The sequence below is a fragment of the Aptenodytes forsteri genome, unplaced genomic scaffold (assembly GCF_000699145.1).
Source record: "Aptenodytes forsteri isolate BGI_AS27 unplaced genomic scaffold, ASM69914v1 Scaffold53, whole genome shotgun sequence".
In the NCBI taxonomy this organism is placed as follows: Eukaryota; Metazoa; Chordata; class Aves; order Sphenisciformes; family Spheniscidae; genus Aptenodytes; species Aptenodytes forsteri.
In genome coordinates, this window is record NW_008795909.1 from 14,192,946 (window position 1) to 14,218,952 (window position 26,007).

The window sequence follows — 26,007 nt, forward strand, 5'->3', positions numbered from 1 at the left end:
CGTTGAGGTGCTGGAGCGTGTCCAGAGAAGGGCAACGAGGCTGGTGAGGGGTCTGGAGAACAAGTCTGATGAGGAGCGGCTGAGGGAACTGGGGTTGTTTAGCCTGGAGAAAAGGAGGCGGAGGAGAGACCTCGTCGCTCTCCACAACTACCTGAAAGGAGGTTGTAGCGAGTTGGGTGTTGGTCTCTTCTCCCAAATAACAAGCGACAGGACAAGAGAAAATGGCCTCAAGTTGCACCAGGGGAGATTCAGATTGGACATGAGGAAAAATTTCTTCACTGAAAGGGTTGTCAAGCATTGGAACAGGCTGCCCAGGGAAGTGGCGGAGTCACCATCCCTGGAGGTATTTAGAAGATGTGTAGACGTGGCACTTAGGGACATGGTTTAGTGGTGGACTTGGCAGTGCTGGGTTAACGGTTGGACTTGATGATCTTAAGGGTCTTTTCCAACCTAAACAATTCTATCATTCTATGTTCATAAGAGTGACTCTATTAAAAAAAAAAAAAAAGGTCCTGCTTACAACATCTCTCTTGTTTTTTCCCACTGCTGAACCAAATTTGCTTAGTCAGTGTATCAATATAGCATTGTTCTAATTGCATAAGGACTTAGACATCTTTACAGCCTGGTTTGCTATGCACATTTTTTTATTGGTGTCATGCCTTCACTGTAATACCCAAGCATCTTCCAGTTTGAATTTTAGTTGTGTCCCAGATGCTCATGTCGGGCTGTATCTTCTGCTATCTTACTGTTACCCAATAAGACAGATTGTAGACTCTGAGGAAATCCCACAGAGGTTACAACTTCACATATTTTCTATGAGGCTGTTGTTTAAGTGAAGATGTGGTCCACCTAGATAGTTGATGATCATAATAGTAAATATGAAACAACATGTCCCTTTCCCACATTATTGTATTGTACCAGCTCTGCTGATAGAATGAAAATAACTTCCATCAGCTAATTTAGTACAATTCAAAAGATATGCAAACAGCAAGTGCAGTAAAACCTAGCATTTTTACAGAGTCACTGTTGTGAACAAAATCCAAATTTCAAAGTTTTCAGAGTTCAAAGGCAGGTACCTTATAAGGATATCAAAATCGCCTGCTTCATAGCATGTTAAGAATGTATGTGCCTGTTTTATGAGTACCATTGAATCATTCAGCTGTGCAAGTTTGATCTCTTGATGAGTAACGCTTGCCAGAAAACTAGGAATAGTTTTCTATTAAAAAACATTGCTTTTGTTTTCACACACTTTTTCTCCCCTAGAGTTACCTGGCATGAAGTTAGCTATTTCCCTTTCTGCTGTGTTGCCTAATCTCTCGATTTTTTTCAGTATCTTGAGACAGCTATTTACAACGTGGTTGCTAGTTGGTTACTGCCATACATAAAGGAGGGCTGGTGTGTTTTAAGCATCAAAGTTCTCCCCACTGTGAGGGCCCACATCCTGATGGACAGTAAATTCCCATCATTCCAGTTGCCCTTGTTGGGACAGACAGGTGCTTAACACACCCCAGGGTCAAGGTTACTCTGTACAGTTAGTTGTGACTTGACTAAACACAGAAAATCTAATGTGCCCAGACACATTTTAACACACCTTTGTTAGAAAGTATGGATTTTTTTTTTATGTCATTTGTTTTTTCCATATTTTAACTCTCTAATGGAGCTTTAGGATAGACCTGAGTTTGTTTTTTTGTTTTGTTTTGTGGTTTTTTTTTTACATTTGAACACATTCTGTTAAGCAAGCTTTTTCTGTAATTGATCGTCAAGCAAATTCTCTAATCGATTGTCATATACTGTAATGTCATGCATTAGCATTTGATTAAAACAGTCTCGCGTCTTCATTTTATCAATAATAATATGTCCCAATGTATCTCAGTAATGATAGTATTTCTAACAGTATTTTTACCTGTAATTTGACACAGCTTTTGCTAATTTAAATTTAATTAACTGTCTTCTTTTCGTGACTTGCTTTCACATCAATAAAAAAGATGGGAAATCCAATCCATGTACAATACTGTTTAAACTCATTTTTACCTCTGTGACAAAATTTGTCTCAAAATAAATCCTCTACCATTCAAAACAAGCTCCTCTTATTGTAATGTCTGAAATGGAATGTATGCATGTGAGAAAGTACAACAGGCTTCAACTTCAGTAAAAATGTACCACGGATGTATTCTCCAGGCATTTTATTTGTCTTTAAATGTATCAAGGCAAAAATAATTATAATAATTGCTTTAAAATATCTTGGCTGGGAGACCAGTCTGTTGCAGGAAATATCTTAGCACATTAAAGAGCCTGCTCTGCCAAATACTGGCATCTCTTCAAGGGTCCAAGTCCCCCCAGTTCCTGCTACAAAATAGCAGGAACTCTATAGCTCACAAGAAAAGCTCACCAGTCTACAGATTCAGTCTCAGCAGTAAAAAGCTTTTTAATTGACTCCCCAAATCTAAGTTCTAAACTTTTTGTGAACATTTGCTTTGGTGTTCATCTGTAATCTCTCTTGGCAGCTCCCCAGGAGACTAATGGTGGTTTGTCTTAGGAAGAGATCTCTTATAAAGCATCTGCTCTAAACTTGCCTTCCTTAGTTTAGCTGAATCCATTGATCTGCAACGTAGCCTTGGTCTAACTCCCCAGATAAGCCTTTCCCCATCCTTTATACTATTTTGTTTCAAGTATTTGAACAGAACTTTTAAGGAAGTGATATAGCAAATGGCTCCTAGAAAGAACAAGCACATAGAAGTGACAGACTTGATATAACATACACTGCTATGGGTTGCACTTAGAGCATGTCTCAAGTCAGGCTATGACATTGCATGACTACTGACTGTACCTGAGATGACGATACCCGCCAAGTCTCAGTATGCAGAAATGAAGGGCCCTTATTGATCCCTCTGGACACACATCAACTTTTTATAAGCATATTAGACGCATTACCAGTTTGCTGAATTGTGCATGCCGAAGTCTGTATGTACAAACAAGACGCATGTGTACTTCACAGGCACAGTCAGTTGTACTGCAGACACGTGCACACAAGAACGGAAGCCTGGCCAAGGGGAGCCATCCTTGACTTTGTTTTTTGAGTAACACACATATAGCCAGATATGGACAGGTATAGGGAGGCAGCTAAGCATAACTGACCACAGAATAGACAAATCTGTAATTACAATTAGTGGCAGCAAAAGGAATCACTTCAGTAGGAAGTTTTTGGAAGAGGGCAAAAAGTATTAGGCAGGATTAAATGGGCTTGCAGGTAGAGACTGGGGAGTTTAGAGAATACAGGTGTATCTTTAGTGATTTGTATGTATTTCTCTTACTCTCTAGTCTCCTAAGAATGTTAACTCATTCATACATTCAGGCATTTGAGTGACATTCTACGTTTTTGCAAAGCGGTTTCATTTTTCTGTACTGAAAATGTGTTGCTAACTATTAACATTTTAATTAAGTTATAGTAATAAGTTATTTAACCAGTACCAATAATTAACCAACTGTTCATTTCTAGTGCATCTATTTATAATACAGGAAAAAAATGCTACACTGATTATTTTCATTCTGCTCTGCAAATAATTGTTCTGTTTGTGTTCTGGAGGCATGGTCACAAGCACACGAAGGATCTAGCATTCAGTAATACCAGCAAAAATAATACTGGAGAAAAACATTATAAACTAGACCGCTCAATACTTTTAAGTGCAAGTGGTTTTAACATACTGAATTTGGATGCATTGTTGATTTATATTGAAGAGAATTTTCTGTCTCCTAGTAGATTGTTATTACCAGCTGTCACTGGTGTTATTGTCATTTACAATTTTCTATTGAATATTAAGCATCAATAGAAATGAATCTCTACTGCATACTAAGCTATTTTACACTCCTATGGCATATGAGTGCAAAATAGCTATATTGCTCTTTTTTCTAGGTGGGTTACAATATTTTCAATTTTCAGATAAGTCACAACAAGGTCCACAGAGAAACAAACCAAACTGAAATAAAAAAATTCATAAATCTTAAGGACTTCCCAACATGTTCTTATTTATACTGGGTTGTAGAAGCCATACTGTTTCCTATCAATCAAGCAGTAATCCAGGTTTTCAGCCTTCTAGCTGAAGAGCTACATTTGCAGAATAAATATTAGCAATGAATTTTAGTATAGCTGAAAATAAATATACAGCTTATATTCAGCGATGAAATGAAGTTGAAGTTAATAGTGAGTTACTATGTAAGATTAGTTCTAGGAATGTAATCTTTACAGATTCTTTGTCAGATTGATTTAGGCAGGCACAGCTCGCTATTCTGAAGCATGCATCTCTACTTCAATAAAAAAATGTAGGGGAATAAAGTTGGCAAGAGGCAACACTAATTCCATGCCACCACCCTAAAACAGAATTGCTTCAGAATATTCGGAAAGACTCATAGTTGAAAGGAACAGAGGCTGCAGAAAAAGCTCAAGCACATAGTTACAACAATAACAAAGCAATTCATCTATGCCATGCAAGCACTTAGGAGTAAGGCTAAAAACAACAGAGTAGAACACAAAAAGTTGTTTTAAATGTGCAGTATCAGTTCCCCTTTGGATAGTCAAATTTACTAGATTTTTGCCTTCATCCCCACTATTATCTGGCAGCCACCACGCCAACAGCAAGTGGCTCCCTCCAGCGACAAAGCTAATGCTGCTTCTTGGGTCATGCTGAACAGCAGTGCAGCCAGCATGCTCTTCCTCCCCTAGAGACTGAGAGTATCACCTTCAGAAAGGGATCAGCCTCCACCACCATCGGGCCTGGGATCTTGAGTCTGCTTCCAAACCTGAGTCTGATCAGTCTTGAAAGCTGCCGTAACACTATAAAAGTACAATAAACTACAAGAAATACCAGATGATTACAACGGATCTGTGTATTGGATGTCCAGATAAATACATCCTGGGTGTGGGTGACAGTGCAACAGATCCTGCACCTTTAAAACTTGAAAAAGCAAGTAAAAAGCAATCACCTAAACCTACACTACAGCATATTAATAAAAATGTATATATTGAAAAAGGCTAAATATATATATTACAATATATATATTTAAAGAGAGAGATATAACAAATATTTGACATGTCATTTTACAGCACGTAGGGACACCTAATATACGTGCCTTATAGTTCTCACAAACGGATTGGTGTCATTAGAATTTAGATATCTCTTTACATGGGCCATATTCATATCTCAGTCATACTGGCATAAATTTGAACCATTTCCATTATCTGTTGACTATGGAACTGCTCTGGTTTAAACTAGTGTAACTGAGATAATTTAGCCTCTTGCTTTATCAGTTTAGCAACAAAATTAGTTTTAAACTAGCAATTAAAATTTTTCAGTTTTCTCCCAGAAGTATTCAACATATACAAGGATATAAGCTATAATGTAGTGCACATTGTTAAGCTTAATTAGCACAAAACATGTTATTTTGCTCAATGCACTGAAATCAAACTAAGTGTAGTTTCTTTCGCTGAATGACTTTAAATCAAGACTAGATTTAGGTCTAATAAGGCATTTTTTTCAGGCAAGAAAATAAGCATAAGATTTTCCTCTCCCATTTTGATCTAAGGAAGTTGTACTTATCAGTCCTATATGTATTGCCTAGTCTAACAGGATATAATTTTCTCTATATTTATTTTGTTATCATTGTTTGCTGTCCTTTAATGACATCATAATTGCAAAACTTAGTAATTTTATTTCTTTGGTTCCTAACAATCTAGAAAGACCAAAAGGCACAGAGAATAGCATATTGCAAAGTTTATCAGACTGACCGCCAGCTGGAGGGACAACTTGGTCAAGTAATTTCATGCTCGTTTTCTTCCATATTTTCTTTATAACTGCTCTAAGTTCTTCATTTGCTTGCTCTAGGTTACCTGTGGCAATGAAATAGAAAAATGGAGGATGGCAATTATGTTTCAACCAGCTGCAATGAATGATCCTTTGGATATTAATTAGCTGTATACAAATGAAGACTGTGATAAAGATGCTTTGCAGCAAGCCTAAGCTACCAGAAGTAGCAGATAACAATACTACAACAACTAAAGAGAAGAAAGGGTGTAAGACTGAGCTCCTGGGGCTTTCAAATCAGTCTCTGGAGTACTGCAGAGGTCAACCATAATTTACAGATCTTGGCTCTACTCTGTCACTGCTTAATACCTTCCACTTAAATTGTGCAGAAAGTGATGACTTGCTCTTTACAAGCCACTTCTTTCTTGATCCAAAGCTGAGCCTTTATTTGTTTAATCATAGTAATTACTCAGTTGTACAGGCTTGAAAGTTCAGGCAACTGACTACTGAGCAGGTTTTTATCTCTTGCAGCACTCACCTAAACCACAGCGATGCCTGAGGAGGCTTAATCTAATCAGTTTGTTATTGGCAGTGGAACTCAAATTCTGCTGAGAATAGCAGAAGACACAGAACAGAAAGTAGTAAAAGATGGTAAAATAATGAAAAAATGTATGAAAATAGAATGAGAATTCTTTGAAACATACCACTATTTTAAAAAACTTTTCCCTCTTTGATGCAAATGACTGAAATCCATTCAACCCAGTCAGAACTGGCCTCAACCAAATTGGGGACGTTACTTTCAAGTGTGCAAAAGTTGCAGTTGCACCAATGTGGGATCCAAGGCACAAAGTTAAAGAGCAGTGAGGAAGAAGCATCTTGATTGGACAGAAAGGGAAACTCATTCATTCCTTGCAGTAGAACTCCTGTTATGCCACTGCTACATGTTTTTATCTGACCAGATAAAAGCATATAATAATTTCTGAGATTTCTTGGGCTCTGGCCTCACTATCCCTTTCCTTTCATTTTCTAGCAAATCAATCCTAGCAACAGTGAATACAACCCATGATCCAAAAGCAAACCAAATCCAGTGAGACTAAGGCAGCCTTACTCATGTCCAACAAAATGAATAAAGTAAATTGTAACTTTTCCTCATTGTACCTTCTGACAAGTGCAGTAAAGGCTTTACATCCAAGAACCTTACCTTCTGTTTTTATCTTTAGAGCAGTCCTAACCAAAGCAAACAAAGTAGCATTGAACATAACAGTTCCATCGCTGTTTAGTGGCATATTCATGGCTACTAACCTCTGTAAATGAGAAAAGCAAAACAAATTTACATGCGGCTTTGTTTGGCAAAAACCTCCTGTAATGTTCACTTCTGAAAAGCTGATTTATTCAAAGAATAATATCCACCGAGAGGCATAAAAATTATGTAAGTCTTCAAAAACAGTTGAGTCTTCCATCCTAGCTGTGTACAATAACCACCCAATGTTGCTTCTTTCTGATATTAATCACCATTAATGATGGTGATTTTACATTGGTGGTAACTACTCAAATGAGTACACTGAAAGAAATGACACTAATTTTGCTGGTTTAAGTTAAGCCTGCAGAAAAACGCGAGAACTTGAGAGTGAAGGAGACGTCGTGAACAGACAGGATTACTGTGCATATATTGGGCAGAATTGAATGAATGAATGAAGAAAACAGGGTAAAACCTACCTTGCAGGCCACTCGGTGAGGGCATAATTTGCCAAAACCAAGTGGTGGCTGAATGCGTCTCAGTAACGTAACCACATCAAGATGCTTTATCCTTCCCCTAGAACCAACACACATCAGTTACCAACCATACATACATTCCCAAAGAATATACTATGCTCTGATTTATACCAGATAAATCTTATCAGAGAAATGATCTAACTTACTTTGCTTCAGGGTCATATTCTGACCATATCCTTTTGAACTCATCCAAATGATGGGGACCCAGAATAGACCAGTCACGTGTCAAATAATCAAAATTATCCATAATGACAGCCACAAATAAGTTTATAATCTAAAAAAGTAATTAAGAACAATCTGCCTTAATTATTTTGAAATTAAAAAAAAATATTCAATAAATAAAATAATTTTATAAGGTAGCGGATTAAGAATTCAAACAAATAAATTGATCTCATAAGCAATGATTTTTGGCAAATATCATCAAATATCACAGGAAATACTTGCTAACCATTTAACTGACTAACTGGAACTCTGTCAAGTAATATGACACGACGAGAGTGTGATTCTATCTTAGAGTACTCAGTCTTTGACATAGGCTGTAACATGGGTTTGTTTCTCTTCCTTGATTTGCCAGATCCCACTACATCAAATTAAAGAATGGATCCAATACATGTATTTGACACAGCGTAGATCTCAGGAAACGGCTTTTGTATTAACAGGATTCAATGTCATGACAATAAGACTTTTGCATACGTTTTGTTAACAGAGAGGATGATACAGAACAGCAGAACGTGTATGTTTACATTAGTTCACAGAATTCTGTTCAACCACTCTCCTTTTGCAAGGAGAACAGTACTGTGAATAGAACAAATCAACCAGCTTAGGCCAGCCACCTGCAATGAGGAAAAACATATTTTAGAGCAAATAATCCATTATGCCATGGATTAGGGAGAAAAGTTATTGTTCACATCTCATGTGCTACAGTTTGAGCACACTTGTAGAGATACGAATCCAAATTCTGCTAAGTTTAAATAATACAAATAGCATTACTAGTAAGTCAAAGGAATTGCAGCTTTATTATTAATGAATATTTAATTATACTATTGAGAAATGCATGAAATAATAGCTGATGAAAAGACCGTTAACTTAGCTTTCAAATGTGCAACCAACCACTCCTGCACACATGTAGTCAGAAGAACATCTTGCACATGGGAATTTAGAATCATAGAATCAGAATAGTTTGGGTTGGAAGGGACCTTTAAAAGTCATCTAGTCCAACCCCCCTGCCATGGGCAGGGACATCTTCAACTAGATCAGGTTGCTCAGAGCCCCGTCCAACCTGACCTTGAATGTTTCCAGGGATGGGGCATCCACCACCTCTCTGGGCAACCTGTGCCAGTGTTTCACCACCCTCAGTGTGAAAATCAGTATAAGATACAGGCTTTAGGACTGCGTATGGAAAAATATAACCTTGGAAAAAACTTTAGAGATGGGATTTTCAATCATTCTCTGAAGCCACTAGTCTTTTAGTTCAGAAGAAAGTCAAAATGCCAAAGCTCATTTCTGTTAATAAGCACAAGCTAGACTCACCAAAAATGCACAAAGCATGTAAAAACTGATAAAATAAATGATGGCAAAATTGCTTCCACATGTGTATTCTTCCCCTGGATTATAATCGGATTCTGGATCGCAGCGTTTTCCAGGCAAACATGCCAGCATGATTTCCTGCCAGGCCTCCCCAGTTGCACACCTTTATAAAGTCACAAAGATAAATTAAGCATTATTTGATCAAAATGGATTAAAGATGTATTAATTTGTGAAGTTCTGACAAAATGCTTGGAGCTGTACAAGCACAAACGTGAAGACAGGTCGTGAACTTTTCAGAGCTGGAACTAATTAAAAAAAATACAGAGCATGTTTCAGAAATGACAAGCAGGATCTGACACTGCAGAAACGTTTTTTAAGGTAGACTAATGCACCATAAAGGCTTGCATGTAAAAAATTTGAACCGCAAACTGTGATTTACAAGTTAAACACTTACTGCAGTGGAGCTGCTGTGTATGAAAGCGGTGTTGTGTACAAAAATCTGTCATAAAAGTTGAAAGTATCTATTTGTGAAAGATGAATTGCCTTTTCCTCAGCATGGCTGAAGAAATGCTTGTCTCTAACTTCTGCTATTGCATTTTTTGCATAGTTGGGTAATGCCTGTGTACAGAGCCATGATTTCAAATATTTAAAAGACAACTACATATTTATGACATTTTTGGCTGTGTTCATTACCTAGTTTCAAAGGCAAAAGTCTTTACATGCATAAAGTGACTTACATCTCATTGGGTGATGCCCTTGGTCTCAGATAAGGAATGACCTGCCAGTTTTGCCAGCCAGGTTAGTAACAATGCATAGGAGCCAAGTGGAGTTACAGAATCACAGGCAAGAGAGCTCTCAAGGTTGTCACCTTTAGGGGCATCCCTGTTCAATGTCATTCCCCCTCCTTGCTCCAGGACATTTTGAAGCACTCCTGGCCAATGTTTACCCTCTTCTTAAGCTCTCTAGTGATGGAGATTCCATAATCCCCCTACATGAAGATTTAGCTACCTTTGCCATCAGAAAGTTTTGCCTACTGCTTATCTGATATTTCCCTTCTGCAAGTTACACCCTCTATTTCCCTCTATTTCATCTCTTCAGCAAGTGTAAAGAAGAGTTTATTTCTTCATTTTTGCAAGAACCTTTCATTGTTTCAAACTGCCATGCTAGCTGTGCTTCTAAAGAATACACTAAGGACACAGTCTTTTTCACCTTTCCCAACACCTACACAGTGATATCAGGGCTGACTATGTTTGGGCTCTACCTGAAGACAATTAGTCCATAAACGAGACGTTTCACAAGAGCTGTAATGAGTTTAGGTCTGTATCACTTGATTAGAACCCTCCTGTGCCAATGGACACTCAGCATACAGCCATAGGGAGTATGCGCTTGTTACGCTAAATTGCTTCTCACTTGCAAACACATTTTGAACAAATCTATGGTAAAAGAGCTACAGACATTTTTCATAGATCAATGAAATGGGATGCATTAAGTAAGAGTTAAGGTTTACTCACCTGAAGAGAAGAAGCACAGCTTGGGGGAAAGTCTGAAAATTGTTGTTTCTGTTTATTTGATTGTTGTCCCTCATGGCCACTTTTCCAAATACCTACAATAAAACAGGATTTTGACTTTCATCCTAGTGACCTGTACTGTCAGAAGCTGTAGTAGGTCTTACAGTCTAAACTTGCTTCAGTATGTATGAAAAACACTTTCACAAATACACTTTCTTTACTCTCTTTAGTTTTTCCTGATAATGATGTAAATGCAGTAAATTTATCACATATACAAGGTAATTCTTAATCACTTAATTTAGCATCAATAAACCATTATAATACTAATACATATTCCTGTATTTCAGATGAGAAAATATTATTTGTTTTAAACTAGGACCTAGAGTCCTTTATTGATATTAAAGCCCTACTGTGCTAAATATTGGACATACTTGTAGTAAGAAATAATTACTGTCCTGAAAACCTCGAATCTAAATAGAGAAAGAGAGATGCAAAGACAGAAACCAAAGCACAGAGAGTCTGAGCATCCTGTCTCAGCCAGAGATGGAAATGAGTTCTGTTCCTCAAAATTAAATTGCAATTCCTTGGCCACAAGACCACTCTTTTTCCCCAATATAATACATTTATATCCTCTTACAATACAGTGAAGGCTGTTACTCAGTTTAGAGAGATTAACACCATTGTGCTCTGTATACATGCTGCTGGACTGTAAGGACATTAAGTTGCTTTTGGATAAATGATGAAGAGAAAGAATCCGGAAGCAAAACCACTCGCCATAGCATATTTCTTCTATTGATCCCATTTAATTAGGACGTCCCCTTGTGTCGATTTGAAGAACGTTACAACTTTGAAAACAAAAGTAAACACCTGTAAAGTTTTACAGAATGCAGAGCTATCCTAAGGCCTTATGACAGGAAAAGAAAAAGAAAAAAAAAAAGAAAAGAACTGCAGCCCAAATTCAGGATACCTAACAGGAACTTCTGCCAAAGTATTGATGGTCACCCAGCCCTGCTCCTCAGGCACCTCCTTAGGCAAGCACTAGATCCCATGTGTGGCACAGAGACTACCATGCAACTCAAACCGTGCTCCCGATCACAGCTCCATGCTCAGTGCCTTTACCTGCTGCTTTCCTGCAGTCTGTGCAGTTCCCTCCCAAACGGCTATCCCACCCCCACACTAGAAATGGCCCAGTAGTGTGAATTTTAGGAACAGTTTCCTGACAGGTTTCTCCTATCTAGCTATCTCCAGTTACTAAGACTGGAGAACCTGTTCTGCCCTCGGAGCACTGCTGCTGGTGTGAGGAATGGCACCTTCATCCCAACAGCACATTTTTACATTTTAAGTTATCAAAATCCTTTCTGTGCTTGTACATCTTGTACATATATCCTACTCTTGATTAACCACAGGCTCAGCTGTGCCTAAATCTTTAGCTAGATTCTTTTTCTAGTTCTATTCTTTTCATATGGGAAAGACTTAAAAAAAAAAAAAAGCTGGCGTTTTAATGCCCGATTCCCAAAACAAGTCTATAGTAAAAAAAAAAAGCCATGCGTTCTTTCATGCACTCATGCATAGGAATAAACATCACAGTATATGGAAAAGGAGTGGCTCCTTTCAGCAAACCAAAATACTATAAGCTCACAACAAGCTCTTCTTTTGCATCTTTTTGGATTTTCTGACTACCAAAATCATAGCCAAAAAAAGATTTTTACATTACTCCAAAAGCTCTGCCTTATATACAGCACCACCATCAAAGGAATGTTTCAGTAAGCACCTTAGTAAACATGTCTCCGAGTAGCCAACACTGTACTTCTGTTTAATGCTAAAAAAATTCTACAATTACCTGCATTCCAATGACAGCATAGATGAAGAACAGCATGGCTATCAGAAGGGCGACGTAAGGCAGAGCCTAAAAACGGGACAGGTGCATTGTCTTTTAATAACTTCACACCATAATTTCAATTTCCATTTACAAAAATAATTTCTCGGTACAACACAGGCTTTTCCAAGGTTTTTCTTCCTATACAAGTGCTTAAGATGTTATTACCTGTCACTCTTAATATTCTGCTGCATACAATGAACACAAGCTTCATTATATTTTAAATTATTTCTGTCTGCAATCCAGGGGGAAGAATCATCTTTAGCAGTTTTTAATTTTATTTTCATTACTGATTCTGACAACACAAAGATACTTCCTTCTATACAGTTATAGAGTTCCATTAACTGCACATTCATCAGAGTTTTCAGGAGCAAGGATTCAAATATCTGTTACACTTATGAAATCAGTTTTATACAAAAAAATAGATTAAATTTCTCTTTTGTAGTCATCTAATAAAATGTGTGGAAGTATGAAACCTGTGTGTCAAACCTATCCTATCCCTTTAAGATATACCAAATATTTTTTTATGAAGTACCATAGAAATCTCATGGTAACAGCTAATATTAAATGACAAAGAATGACCCTTGGACTCACTGAAGTAACGGGTGAAATTTAAATAACACAAGCTCATTATATTTTAAATTATTTCTGTCTGCAATCCAGGGGGAAGAATCATCTTTAGCAGTTTTTAATTTTATTTTCATTACTGATTCTGACAACACAAAGATACTTCCTTCTATACAGTTATAGAGTTCCATTAACTGCACATTCATCAGAGTTTTCAGGAGCAAGGATTCAAATATCTGTTACACTTATGAAATCAGTTTTATACAAAAAAATAGATTAAATTTCTCTTTTGTAGTCATCTAATAAAATGTGTGGAAGTATGAAACCTGTGTGTCAAACCTATCCTATCCCTTTAAGATATACCAAATATTTTTTTATGAAGTACCATAGAAATCTCATGGTAACAGCTAATATTAAATGACAAAGAATGACCCTTGGACTCACTGAAGTAACGGGTGAAATTTAAATTGGCATCAGTATGCAAATATATTTAAAAATGTCATTATTGATAGCATGAATTTCAAAAGAAGTGTTTTTTGCACTCTACAGGGTATGGCTTCATAAAATTTGGTGTATAAATGGTTGTAATTATGAAGCAAATTTAAATAAATTTTGCTAACCTGAAATGACTTAATAAATGTCCACAGTAAAGTTCTGATTCCTTCTCCTCTGCTAAGCAGCTTCACCAACCTCATCACCCGGAAGAGACGGAAAAAAGTGATGGAGATTCTAGCGCTGTCTTCAGAATTCTGAAGAGCATCATGGAGAAGTCAAACCAGATACAAACTCAAACATGCAACACTTCCAGAAAAACAACATCAAATGCAAAGGTGGAAGAGGTAAGATTTGAAAATGTATCTTGAGGGCCTTTTCACCTTGATAAGCATGATATGAAAGGAAAAATTACATGCTAAAAACACAGGACCTGTAGAAATGCTTCACACATCACATGCATTTCCATGTTTTCTGGTTTGTTAATAAGGATCATATTGGGTTTGTTTGTAGTAGACTTCAATAGTACATTGACAATGAAGGCAAAACACTGCATAACACCTTTGTAGTAAGACAGTTACGAAAAATACAGAAAAAATCAGTGGAAAATAGACATGGCAAAAAGAATAAACTCAAGTAGAGGTAAAACCACTGGGGTCAATTTACTAATCTTACCCCAGACTCATCAGTTGTGACTGTTTCAGTTGGCTTTGGCTTTAAGAAATTAAGAACATTAATTATTAAAATCAAATAAAAGATTAAAAAAATCAGCTTAACCATAAACAGAAGGAAGGACATTTTTCATTTCTAAACATAAATGAACATCTTTCAACTCAATATACTTCCTGAACAAAAGATTAATATCCTTATTAAAACCTTCCCTTTAGCATTTCATGTTGGCTGACTCATACTAAAACATTGTTGGCTGACTCATACTAAAAACATGTTTAAAAGACTCAATGGAAAGTAAATACAAAATAAAATATCTGCTCCTATGTAAGCCAAACAAAATTAGCCATCGACTTCCACAGGTTGTATGTAATTGTAGCAGTAAGCCTAAGTAAAACTGAAGAACAAAGCTTTGGGGTCAAACTAGCCTTTCAAAGTCCCTTTTCTGCTGTGTTCTTTTTGAAGATTAATTACTCCATCACTGGAATCTAACCATATTCAAGTAATTGTGTATTGTGTCACATCAGGAGGTCCCTTAAAGCAAAGTAATTCACTTGAGTTAACTCACTCAGTGATGAACACTGGGTTTTGCAGTGCTTAACAAGGACAGATTTTCACTCTGCCAAAGTGATAGACAAACATTTTCAGCACAACGACATGAAGGCTAACCCTCCCATAGAGGTGCAAATGAGAAGGCAATACTTGTACCCTCTCACCATCTACAAAGTACTCATATACCTGAGCTGATGTAACAGAATCAGGCATGGACAAAGGGCTTCAGGATTTGATTGACCCTTTTGGAACAGATCTGTACAACCCTCAGGAGCTACAGGGAGGAGAGAGGCACACACCAACTTCTTGTTCACAGAGCCAAACTCTATGCCCTGTGAAGAAGAAACTCACTTCTCTCTTTATAATGTTTCTGTCTGTCTTTGGAGAAACTGTCTCGATATCCTAAATGGTCAGACGCTTAGCAAGAGAGCTAGCAAAGCTTAAAGGACCAACTGTCTATGCTTGCCTGTGGCACTGACAGATTCACAGCAGCTTCTTCCAAAACTGAATGGAAGCATCTTTAAAAACTTTATAGCACTAGAACAAATGGGATTCTGGATGTTGGATCTAAGTGATGGGTTTTACTCTCTTGCCTAAAATATCCTCCTTTTAAAGGGGCACCTTTCAACAATTATTGTCACATAGAGCGGCAATAACCGTGATGCCTCCTCAGTGCTGCTTCCAACATACTGTGGATGCATCAGACACACTCTCAATGCCATGCTTCACTGAGTAAAATCTCAAGTATTGCTGTTACCTAAGACAAAATTTGGGGAGAAGGAAGGGGAAAGAGAGGAGATGATTCTGCTGAAAATACTGGCAGTATATTATACAAACATACTATGGTAAAAAAACAAGAATAGGTAGTACTTTGTTAAAGTTAGATCATTAGCAGTATTTCTCAAAATACTAATTGTTTTGTCCATTACTTTTTTGCAAAACATATATAATATAAAGGTATCACAAGGGGAAAATGAGGTAAAAATGACTGTTTGTTCAACTACGTGCAATCTACACATGCATACATTACTGCCCTGCCAGGATATCAGTATTTTCTGAAACAAAGAGTTTTAAAACTGTTTAAGGGATTATTACTAAATTGATGCATTAATATTAACCAAAACCCAGATCTCCTCATTAGACTTCAGTCAGCAGAGTATTTGTAAAATCAGCGGAAACATCTAAGCTTTGTAAGCACTTACATAAAATACACAAAAAAATATGCTGCCAATGAAACAGTTGCTGCATTAGAAATTCCCTGCGTATTTCAACAATTTGAAATAAAACCATCAAAATATAGATTAACGAGAAATTCGTAATCACAAACATCATAAATGCCAAAATAGCACAAAACATGGAAACAATCTTGCAAAGCTTTCTACCTACATCAATCGCAAACCTGTACTAGTGTATACAGTCCCACATTGCTATTGACTTTTTTACAGAAAAAAATTCCTTTTTATCTGAAACTTTTAAAGAAATTGCAGATGAAGCCTGAAGTTTTGTATTAATCTCTGGTGACTGACTCATGCTGAGCTTGATGCCGTCTTAATCAGTGAGTGAACTACTTAAATAGCATTCAATATTTTGTATCATCAAAAATTAAATGAAGTATTTGACAGATACAGAGGAGATTAAATTACAGTATCATCACAAACTGACACTAAAAAAAGAAATGAAGTAAAATGCTGGGGTTTGCATTTGGGAGTTTTTCCCGCTGGCTTTTATAGGAGAAGGATTGGGCCCCAAATAAGCTAGGAACAGTATTAGGATAGCAGTATGTAATGGGATAGATAAGAACAGAACAAGGATACTTTGGTCCTACAGATTTTTATTTTTTCTTTTGGAAAGCAATTAAATAATGAGGAGTATGCATTATGATTTGGTTATGAAAAGACTCTCACAAATGGAAAAGTCAGTAAAAAGAACTTTTTCTACATATAACTATCTTTATAATTACTTAATTCTCACTTTTGAAAATGCAGCCAGAGATCAGATCTATGCGAACAGTTCTACTGCAGGTGCTCAGGAATGATGAGTGCAAAATCCCTCAACTTTTTTTCTGAAGGGCACTGAATGTATTTGTGTATGCACAGGACCGTGTAACGCACACTCCTCTCATAAATCACTCTTTCTCAGCTTCTTTGTACTAAGCAGTCCCTAATTGCCTGTTTGTGATGGCTGATCTGCTGCTGTTGGGAAGTGTTAGGATGTCACATGCAAGAGATTATAAATTATGGACACTGGAAAAAGCAGGCCAGGAATGAAAAAGGAAAACACCCTGTTCACAGAAAGTAAATAGTACAAATTTACCAGGGTGGTGATTGATGCTAGAAACAAACAATGAAATCAAACTCCTGATACCAAAGGATTTTTTTTTCTACTGGAGCTGAAAATACTCAACTTCTGCCCATCACTGGCCAAGTGTTTTGGGCACTGACATTTTAAAGTGAGCGTATCTAACTTTTTACCCTCTCTGGCATTTCCCTCTGATAATACAGCAGCCTGGTTTATATTATGAATAATAATTATAATGAAGCTAATATAGTGATATACCACAAAGAAAACATTATTCATACTTATTTATAAAGGAAATGCTCATCTAAGAGACAAAGTTAGTTAACGTTTATGTGTGTCCATCCAGCATGAAGTAATACTAAGATCTGGGAAACTAAGATTAAGCTAACACAATCTTCAGTAACAATACAAGACAGACTGACTGACAATAACAGAGAACATCTGCTTCCTACAGATAAGGAAAAAACATATACTACCCAAACACAGAATCTTATTTGCAACTTCAGTAATATTACTTGACATGTACACATGGAAGTAGGTGGCACATTATGTGTATGTAGGGAAAGTATTAGAATAGACTTGAGACTGAGGAGGGGGCAGGTTGAGCAGAGAGTGTCTCTTTGGATGATAGTTGCTGACAAGAATGCAAATAAAAATATTTCCTGTGGTCAGGCAATCTACCTGCAACCTCCTCTTTCCCCTCACCTTCCACCAATGATTCCAGTACTACTTGTGCTCCAAATGCCTGGGGACTGGCTGGTCATTATCATGATTTTTTGTTCCCTGTGGGACTACGTGATTCCTAAGACGACAGATGTGCTTTCTGGGATCATTGCTACAAGTCTGGTAACGGGCACAGCTAGAATAAATGAACAGCTTCTGCTTTCACTGCTTGGCTAACAGATGCACCGCAATGAGGTAAATGAGGACAGAGACTGGCTTAATTATTCTACCTTTCCTGTCAGCCATGTGCCAGCTACACTGAGAGCCTAGTTCAGCAAAGCACTTCATAACTATGTAATTTTAAGCCAATTCTTAAATACTTCAAATAGGCAGTAACATATGATCTTTTTTTTTCCTTAATCAAAGTTCAACACAGCAGCTTTCTTCCCCAAACAATCCCAACCCTCAAAAAAGATTAACCAATGATCAACCTAAATTTCTGACTCACTGATTACAATGTTTGCAACCTGCTACCAATTTCGGTCAAGTGCTTATTGCTGCTTATGAAAAATTTAGCACATTTCCTAAACAGTAACTCCTTATTACACTCTTCATATTGCAACAAAAGTTCCAGATAAACATCCTAACTGAAAAAAGCTTCAATGTCAAAACTGTGAACAGTGTGAAACAGGTTGCATCATGCATTGGAAGCAAACTGTAGCTCTGTGTTTAAGAAAAAATAAACATGGTAAAAACCAGTGGATGTTAGTATACAGTGTTGGTCAAATGCTTCTTTTTTACAGATTGTGCCAAAGGGTATGAGAGCATGCCAAAACAAATGAACACATAATGATAATGTAATCATGATTACAAATACAGAAAGAAACATCTGAATGACAAATACATATGATGACAATAACATATACAGGAAAGCATTCAGGTTGCCAAAATATCTTCAGAAATGTGTAGTGTATATGTGTCTGTGTGCATGTATGTATATACATATATGATTTGTTCAGAGAATAATTATTGGAATTCAAATGTGCTAGCAAGTAATTTTCTTCATAGTCTTATCAGTGCTCTCTATATTCCCTGTTCAACATGAACCAAATGCCCATATACGTAATTTAGTATTTAGTAATTATATATACAATAATATATGTAATTTAGTCAAAAATTTTGACTCAATGTGAAGAACCCCAGAGTAGATAAAAAAAGTATTTTTTCCCTTGCCAAAGATGTATTTAAAAAAACTCTAAGGTAACTAACATGTTGCTGGCATAGGGTATTATTATGATAACTAATAAATATTCAGTTGTGCAATAAAGTAACTAAATGTTAGTATTAACACCTTCATGAAAGCAGCTCAGAAATTTACTTCTATTTCCAAATGAAATATTGCAACACAGTATAGATTTCATCTTGCAATAAGACTTCATACTAACGAAAGCAAAGCCATATGAGAATATATTTTTCTGACCTATCCTTAAGCCTAAAGAGATACATTTGCAAAAGTCTACAAAATGTATTAACAGTGTTCAAAGATATCAATTACTAGCAACAAAACATAAGTTCTAACATATGATACTGATGCACAAAGTGGGATTCAAACTGAATTACAGCGCTTTTGTTCAAAATTGGAATCCAGAATCTCTGACAGGAGGTAGATATGAGGTGCTCCTCCGCACAAGCAAGATCAGCTGTCCCACCAGTTACTCGGTGAGTGGGCAGCTATATAAAAATAAGCACCAGCCCTCCCAGCATACACTCCACTACCAGTCTAGCAAACGAAAGGAGCATCCCACTATTCGCAAGTCAACATTATGCACTGCATAGTGCTGAAATGGTAATAACGGTGCTCCTTCTTGCCAAATGGCAGAATATCCAATTCTGGTTTTGTGAGAGACTTTTTTGATGTATGACATTGCTACTAACCACTGTTAGTTGTTACAGTAGTGCAAGCATTGAATAAGCCTCACGTGTTTACAGTGGTGATTCAAGACAAACAGATTTTCCTGAGGGGCTCAGGAGGAAGATATCAATGCTGTTCCTTTAAGCCCTATTTCAGCAAAGAACTTGAATTTTACTTAACTTCAAGCATAAAATTAGTCCCATAGGGACTGCATTAAGCATTTGCACAAAAGAAGAGGAAAGCAAACTCTCCATTATTTTTCTCGACATTTTGGCAGCACATGAATGGTAAAAGAAACTTAAATAAAAAATGTGAATTAAAACCTTTGTAACTACTACTGTAACAATGTGATCATGCCTCTAAGTCATCCAGTGCTGGTCATCCAAATGGTTTCTGAGCTGACAAGTAAGATAATTTCTACATAGTCAGGCCAGACTGAAACTTGTCCGTTATTTCCATTTAAGAACTTACTCATTTATTTAGAATTTATTTCCAATTTATTTATCTCTCATTGTCTTAAGTTATATATGTCCATCTCCCAGAATGGACTGACAACATCTTGTGTCTCACAATCACTACTCTGCTTTTTTAATTGAAAAGGAACCATTTTTATGACCACACAAGATCTTGCGTGTCATGTGAAACTTTTTGAAAACAAAAAGTTACAAAAACCAAAAGTAATTATATAGGTTTTAGTAGTGTTTTTAATTTTTTTATTGCTATACCATATATATATATATTTACTTATATATACTTGCCTCTAAAAATTTCTAAAAATAAAATGAACATGAAAACCAATTAGGTTCATAAAAGAAGAACTGGTTAAAGGAAGGGATATTAAATGACAGAGTAAATTAAAGAAACAATCATAGAAAACAGTGTATTGCCAAAATATATGTTGCTCTGAGGTGGTTCATTTCTGCAGTTGGTCACTGATCCAGTCCTTGAGGATGCTGAGCAGTCCTGTAAATTGCTGAACACATTAAACACTGATTTCCACGGGCACCAAAAATACTCCAAACACAGTAATTTCCTGGATTATATGTGAACAGGAGGTTACTGGATCAGAAGAATCAGCCTCAGGGCACCATACACATCATCATAGAAAGTTAAAAAAATAAGAAAAGGAACAACAAAATGAAGAGATTACATTTAATTTCCAGAATTTAATACTGAAATCAAGTTGATATGTAACTAGAAAGTCCAACCAACTCTCTTGAAAAAAATGCATCAGATACAAACATGTTATATGCTGGAAGAACTTGCTGGCCTTTGGAATTAGTCTAAATGTACACAGCTAGACTATCAGAATGATGCTGAGTTGTTTCCACAGCATGAGGCAATTATATATGCAAACCTATAAGAATGTTTAGTTCATCTTGAGTACATTATTTTAGGTATTCACATTCTTTCAAGACTTCTTTTACATTGACCCATTAAGATGGCTGTACTCGTGCAGGTACAACTGCAACAAGATCTGATTTTACATTAGTGCTAGCAATTTACAGTTTCAGATGACCCCTCAAACAAGGCTGAGCTTCCTCGGTTTAAGAAGTTTCTATAGTGGGAATTTTTTTCACAGGTGCCATTTCAATCGTGCTTGAAATCCCATTGAAAACAAAGTCTTGTTAGCATCTTAGCAGAGCTGTAGATTTCCCAGGATCACTGTCAGTGTTAGATAAAAAGTACAGGTGGAATGGCACAATTCAGAATGCCGAAAAAATATTAAGAAAAAGACCCTAAAATACTGAATTTGGATTATAGACATTTACACAAAACTAATGAAGTGGGAATAATTCAGTAGAATCAAAACAATAAAAGTAATAAAAATCTAAGAAATTTCCCTGGACACTCTGCAGTATTCACTGTTTCATGTTGAAAATGGGAAATCAAGCCCAGAAGTATATTGAAACTATAATACATTAATGACTTGCACAAACAAAGCACAAAAAAGTGGAAAAGACCAGAAACAGACAATACTTAGTACACAAATAGTCTGCTGTGCAGTACTAGAAGACATCAAAGATGAGCCTTTTTTCTCTAGTGACTATAGCATGAAAAACTAAGAAATGACAGTGCTCGTTGTTGACTGTGGTGTGTACTTTTCCTGAAGATCACTACTTGATCTCCGGAATATTTTCAAGACAACTGTGTGAATTACTAAAATGACAGTGTTCTTCACAGCTGAAAACTCAGCAGTGATCAGTTACAAGTAATGCTGTCAAATTAACACTGTCCATACAGTGTTAAATACGGGGTTAAATACGGGGACATCGTCTATGGTCACGGAAGTACATTTGAGCTATTTTTCAATCTCTTCACAATCAAGTATATTTTGCAGTTATTAGGGAAAGCTATTCTAAATGATTGGTCTTTTTACGCTCCTCAGATATTATGCTCATCTACACCAGTACTACTGTGAATGGAAATAGTGGGTAAATTGTAAATACTTGAGCTGAAAGCCTAAATCTAAACTTTTCTGGAAAAAAAACCCCAAACAAAACCAAACAAACAAGAAAACCCAAAAAAAGAAATTAGAGGCAGCTTTTAAAATTCTGTTCCGTGAACTGTAATTATACTTTGAGAAACGTCTCCATGGGACAATGCAGTCCTGTGCTGACTGACCCTCCCTGTCAGCTCAGGTTCCTTCAGTTCACAGACAGAAAGATCCATCGCCTGCTGAGAACTGAGCAAAATCAGAATGAAATCTAAGGGTCAGGCTAAGGTCTTTCCACTCCCACGTTATCGCATCATTCCTCCATTGTTCTTTCCAGTAAAGCAGTCAGTTGTGAGATTCTCATAGTTTAACATAAAACCAGGAAGGAATTTTAAGGTGAATCAGCCTTAAAATTATTTTGATTGTGTTTACTCTTTGAGATGGCAGTGTAGAATTTGCAGCTTTATAAAGAAATTCGAAGTCTTTAATAAGGGCTAATAGACTCTCTGTATGCTTGAAGATATTCTGCCATCTTAAAAAAAAAGATAAAAGAATACATTTGTTTTCTATATTTGCTTGAAATGCATTTATAATAGGTATTACTATGCTTACCAAGTAGACTAGAACCAAAGAAGATTAAAAACTATGTACATCACTGTTTCTTAACAGCAGCTACTGCCACTAATTGTTGTTGTCTGTGCCAATGCTAATATGCTCTGAAGGGGAGACCTGTATGGGCACAGTACAAGAAGTATTTCCTTTGGCAGCAGCCTTATCCACTCATTTCTGCCCTACCATGGCCCACACTTTTGCCAACACTTTGTGCTCAGCACCTCATCCAGCCAACTGTGAAGTCCCCAAACTCTTGTGGAGGCACAGCTCACATAGCTATGGGGGTAAGAAGGGCTGCAGGCGAAGGCTCACGGAAATGCTAAAAGAAATCCTCATCAAACCACGGCCTCAATCAAGACCAGCCTCACAAATCCAAGCTCCTAGTAGGCGGTCTGCTGATCTGAACAACGCACTGAAAGCCAAAAACTGTCTTCTAGACAGATCTTTCTTGAGAATTATGCATTTTCTTTTTTTCCCCCCTCATCCTGGAATGCCTGAAACAGATCACAGTTCTTTCAAATACAATTTCTATTCCATGTTCCTGGGCAACTTTATTATCGCTGTATTCACAGTTCCAAAATCAAGGTACTGTCGAAATGGAGTAAAGGGTATCGTTTCTGCTATTGACTGGAGGAATGTGATCCTAAGAATTGGGTTCCTGACATGAACCACTTTGGAAAATAAATTTTAAAATGTGTTTTCTCTGAAAAACTGTTTCAATTAAATGGTAACAAAAGCCACAGGACAGATTTGCTTCCCCAAAATGTGACAGAGATATTGCAACTTAAATATTCACCACTGAAAAGTATTTTGAAAGATGATGCGTATTAAATATCCCTACTGAAAAGAAACCATTTGGGTAAGTAATAAAATCCACTGGGGCAAAAAAAGATGTCTAGCAAGTAGCTTACTAAAACAAATTTAAGAGCAAAGGAATGTTATTAGCCAGCTCATAAACTGTGACTGCTGTAGAAAAACATGCAAGCTAAATATCTTCAAAGAATACCAAGCAACTATTTCTATCTACAGCTTTCTCTGATTAATCTGTTCTTTGATACAGGGAAAATATGTGAATGTTGGGGATCTCCCACATTTCTGGATAACTTAGTTCTTATAATGATAAACAGGTAAGATCTTCAGCAGGTGGAATATGCTAACAGCACCTACTGAGCCTGTGTGCTCCCTGAGCACTTTCAGTGGCTGGGTTGGATCCAAGTCTCACCTTCTTCAGTCTCCCTTTTTGATGTCTCAAGAAGCATTAGAGGGAAGAGGCATTTTCCTCTGAAATTTTATTTTGACTAGTTAAACAAAGAAACTTCCCATGTAAGTATGGGAAGCACTTGCATATCTACTACAGAACTGGTATGTATTTTGTTGTCTTTCATTTATCATTTTTGTGATACAGCTTTCCTTGTTAAAACCAGCAAGTCAGACAGAAAACAGGCTGAAATCAGTATTTCCCTATTTTTTTCTTGGAAAGGGATCTTTCTGTTGTCCAAACACCTATATGTGTAATGGCCATCAGTCAAAATTTTAGTGAAAAGATAGTTTTCCAAGTACTTTAAGAGTAATTCAAATTTCAAAACATTTACTGCAGCATGGGAAAAGCAAAAGGAGTAGGAAAAAATAAACATTCTATTTTCCACAGCATGGAAAGCCTTACTTTCTCTATGTACCCTTCTTCTGCTACCTCATGAGATATGAATGCTAACATCGCTCTAAAAGCCAAACCTCCCACAGAAAAAAAATCATTATTTGTTAAACTGAGCCACTGAAACAGCTTACACGATCTTGAATTATCTTGGTCAAGCTACCTACAAAAATCACTGGGCTTCAAGTAAAATAGTCACAGAGGCTTAATTCCTTTTTTATACATAAAATGTTTTAAATATTTTCTGTACATATATAGAAAAACATAATTCTTATTGTCTCGCTATGCTGTGTGCATGTGCAACTATACGGGTATATAGATTTATAATAACAGCTTGTACAAACATCTATATCAATGTTTTGGTCTTTGATTCCAGGATAAAACATACTTTTCTAAAAAAGGATTTTGAGGGATAAAGTTTACATTTTCTGTATTTCTTGATGACAGCAATTACTTTTTAGTGCATGAACAGTTGCTACTTACATTAACTTCTGTTATAGCAATATCAACGACGCTACCAACAACAATTAAGGCATCAAAAGTGTTCCATGCATCAGTGAAATAGTGCTGTTAGGACAAGCATTCAGCAGAAAGAGAGCAAGAGAAAAACACAAACAGAAAAAGAGAAGAAAAGGACAGTGTTATAACACAGAAACACTCTAGGCTTCTCTGATGTACCACTATACAATCTAATCTTTCCCTTTCATAGCTAAAAAAAATTGGTAGAAAAAAAAGGCTATTTATTTCCCATATCAACATAATTGACCTATGACTGGTCTGTACTCAAACTTTAGAAACATCAGATCAAAATCTGTGACTTGTCCAGATGATGGAAATAGTGGGGAGACAGAGAAAGAGAAGTAGGGACTGGGGAAAGTAAGCTGGGGTATACTCACATCAGCTTCACTGAGAACGACGTCTACTATGCTGCCAATAACGATGAGGGAGTCAAACGTATTCCAGGCATCACTAAAATAGCCCTGAACAGAGCAGGCAGGGTGCAAACGTTTGTGATTACACATGAAATGTCAAATATTTGCATACTTCTGTTTAGTTTTGCATAAACAGAAATTAGTTAAACAAAACCTGTGGTCTAATGAGAAAACAAAACAAAACAAACAATATTGCCTACTGAAGGAAAAGCAACATATATGTGCATGTGTGTGTATATATATACTTTATATATATACATGTACAGACACACACACAGACACACACACGCACGCACACACACGCAGTACACATGCATAATACACCATCGTATAAGCACAAAGTTGGCAAGCAAGCCATCATCCAAAACCGGTTTTGGACTTCTAGCAAGGCTGAAAAATTCTAATGTATATACCCTAACAAGCACGACAAAATCCCTTTAATAATATTCCTACAAGACCAAGCCAATTGAAACCTCCTTAACATTAATGACTTTATGATAGTCCTATCTAAGTGACTGGTAAAAATATTCAAAGGGTCAAAGCTCATCACTGGTTAATCATGCACAATTATTAATGTGGAACTGTGCATAAATATTAGAGAACTGACTTAATCTTCTATTCATAAACTAGGTTTAATATAGGAACTCACACTACATTTGCAGTCACGGCCTGATTCTATAACCAGTGAAGTCAGTGCTAGGAACCACAGCAACTTGAACAATTTCTTAATGCTTTTAATACAG

The 26,007-nt window shown here is 36.6% G+C and overlaps 1 protein-coding gene across 1 annotated transcript in view; it reads right to left on the reverse strand.

Annotated features, from left to right (window-relative positions):
* The window catches only part of CACNA1D (calcium voltage-gated channel subunit alpha1 D), a 209,412-nt gene that overhangs the window by 28,653 nt on the left and 154,752 nt on the right, over window positions 1-26,007 (reverse strand). The window contains exons 31-41 of the mRNA XM_019473470.1: window positions 25,229-25,312; window positions 24,816-24,899; window positions 14,214-14,252; window positions 13,667-13,795; window positions 12,444-12,509; window positions 10,607-10,698; window positions 9,099-9,258; window positions 7,715-7,842; window positions 7,512-7,608; window positions 6,997-7,099; window positions 5,780-5,881 (exon numbers count right to left, since the gene is read on the reverse strand). Of these exons, the coding sequence (XP_019329015.1) occupies window positions 5,780-5,881; window positions 6,997-7,099; window positions 7,512-7,608; window positions 7,715-7,842; window positions 9,099-9,258; window positions 10,607-10,698; window positions 12,444-12,509; window positions 13,667-13,795; window positions 14,214-14,252; window positions 24,816-24,899; window positions 25,229-25,312 (1,084 nt within the window). The remainder of the gene's footprint in view (window positions 1-5,779; window positions 5,882-6,996; window positions 7,100-7,511; window positions 7,609-7,714; window positions 7,843-9,098; window positions 9,259-10,606; window positions 10,699-12,443; window positions 12,510-13,666; window positions 13,796-14,213; window positions 14,253-24,815; window positions 24,900-25,228; window positions 25,313-26,007) is intronic.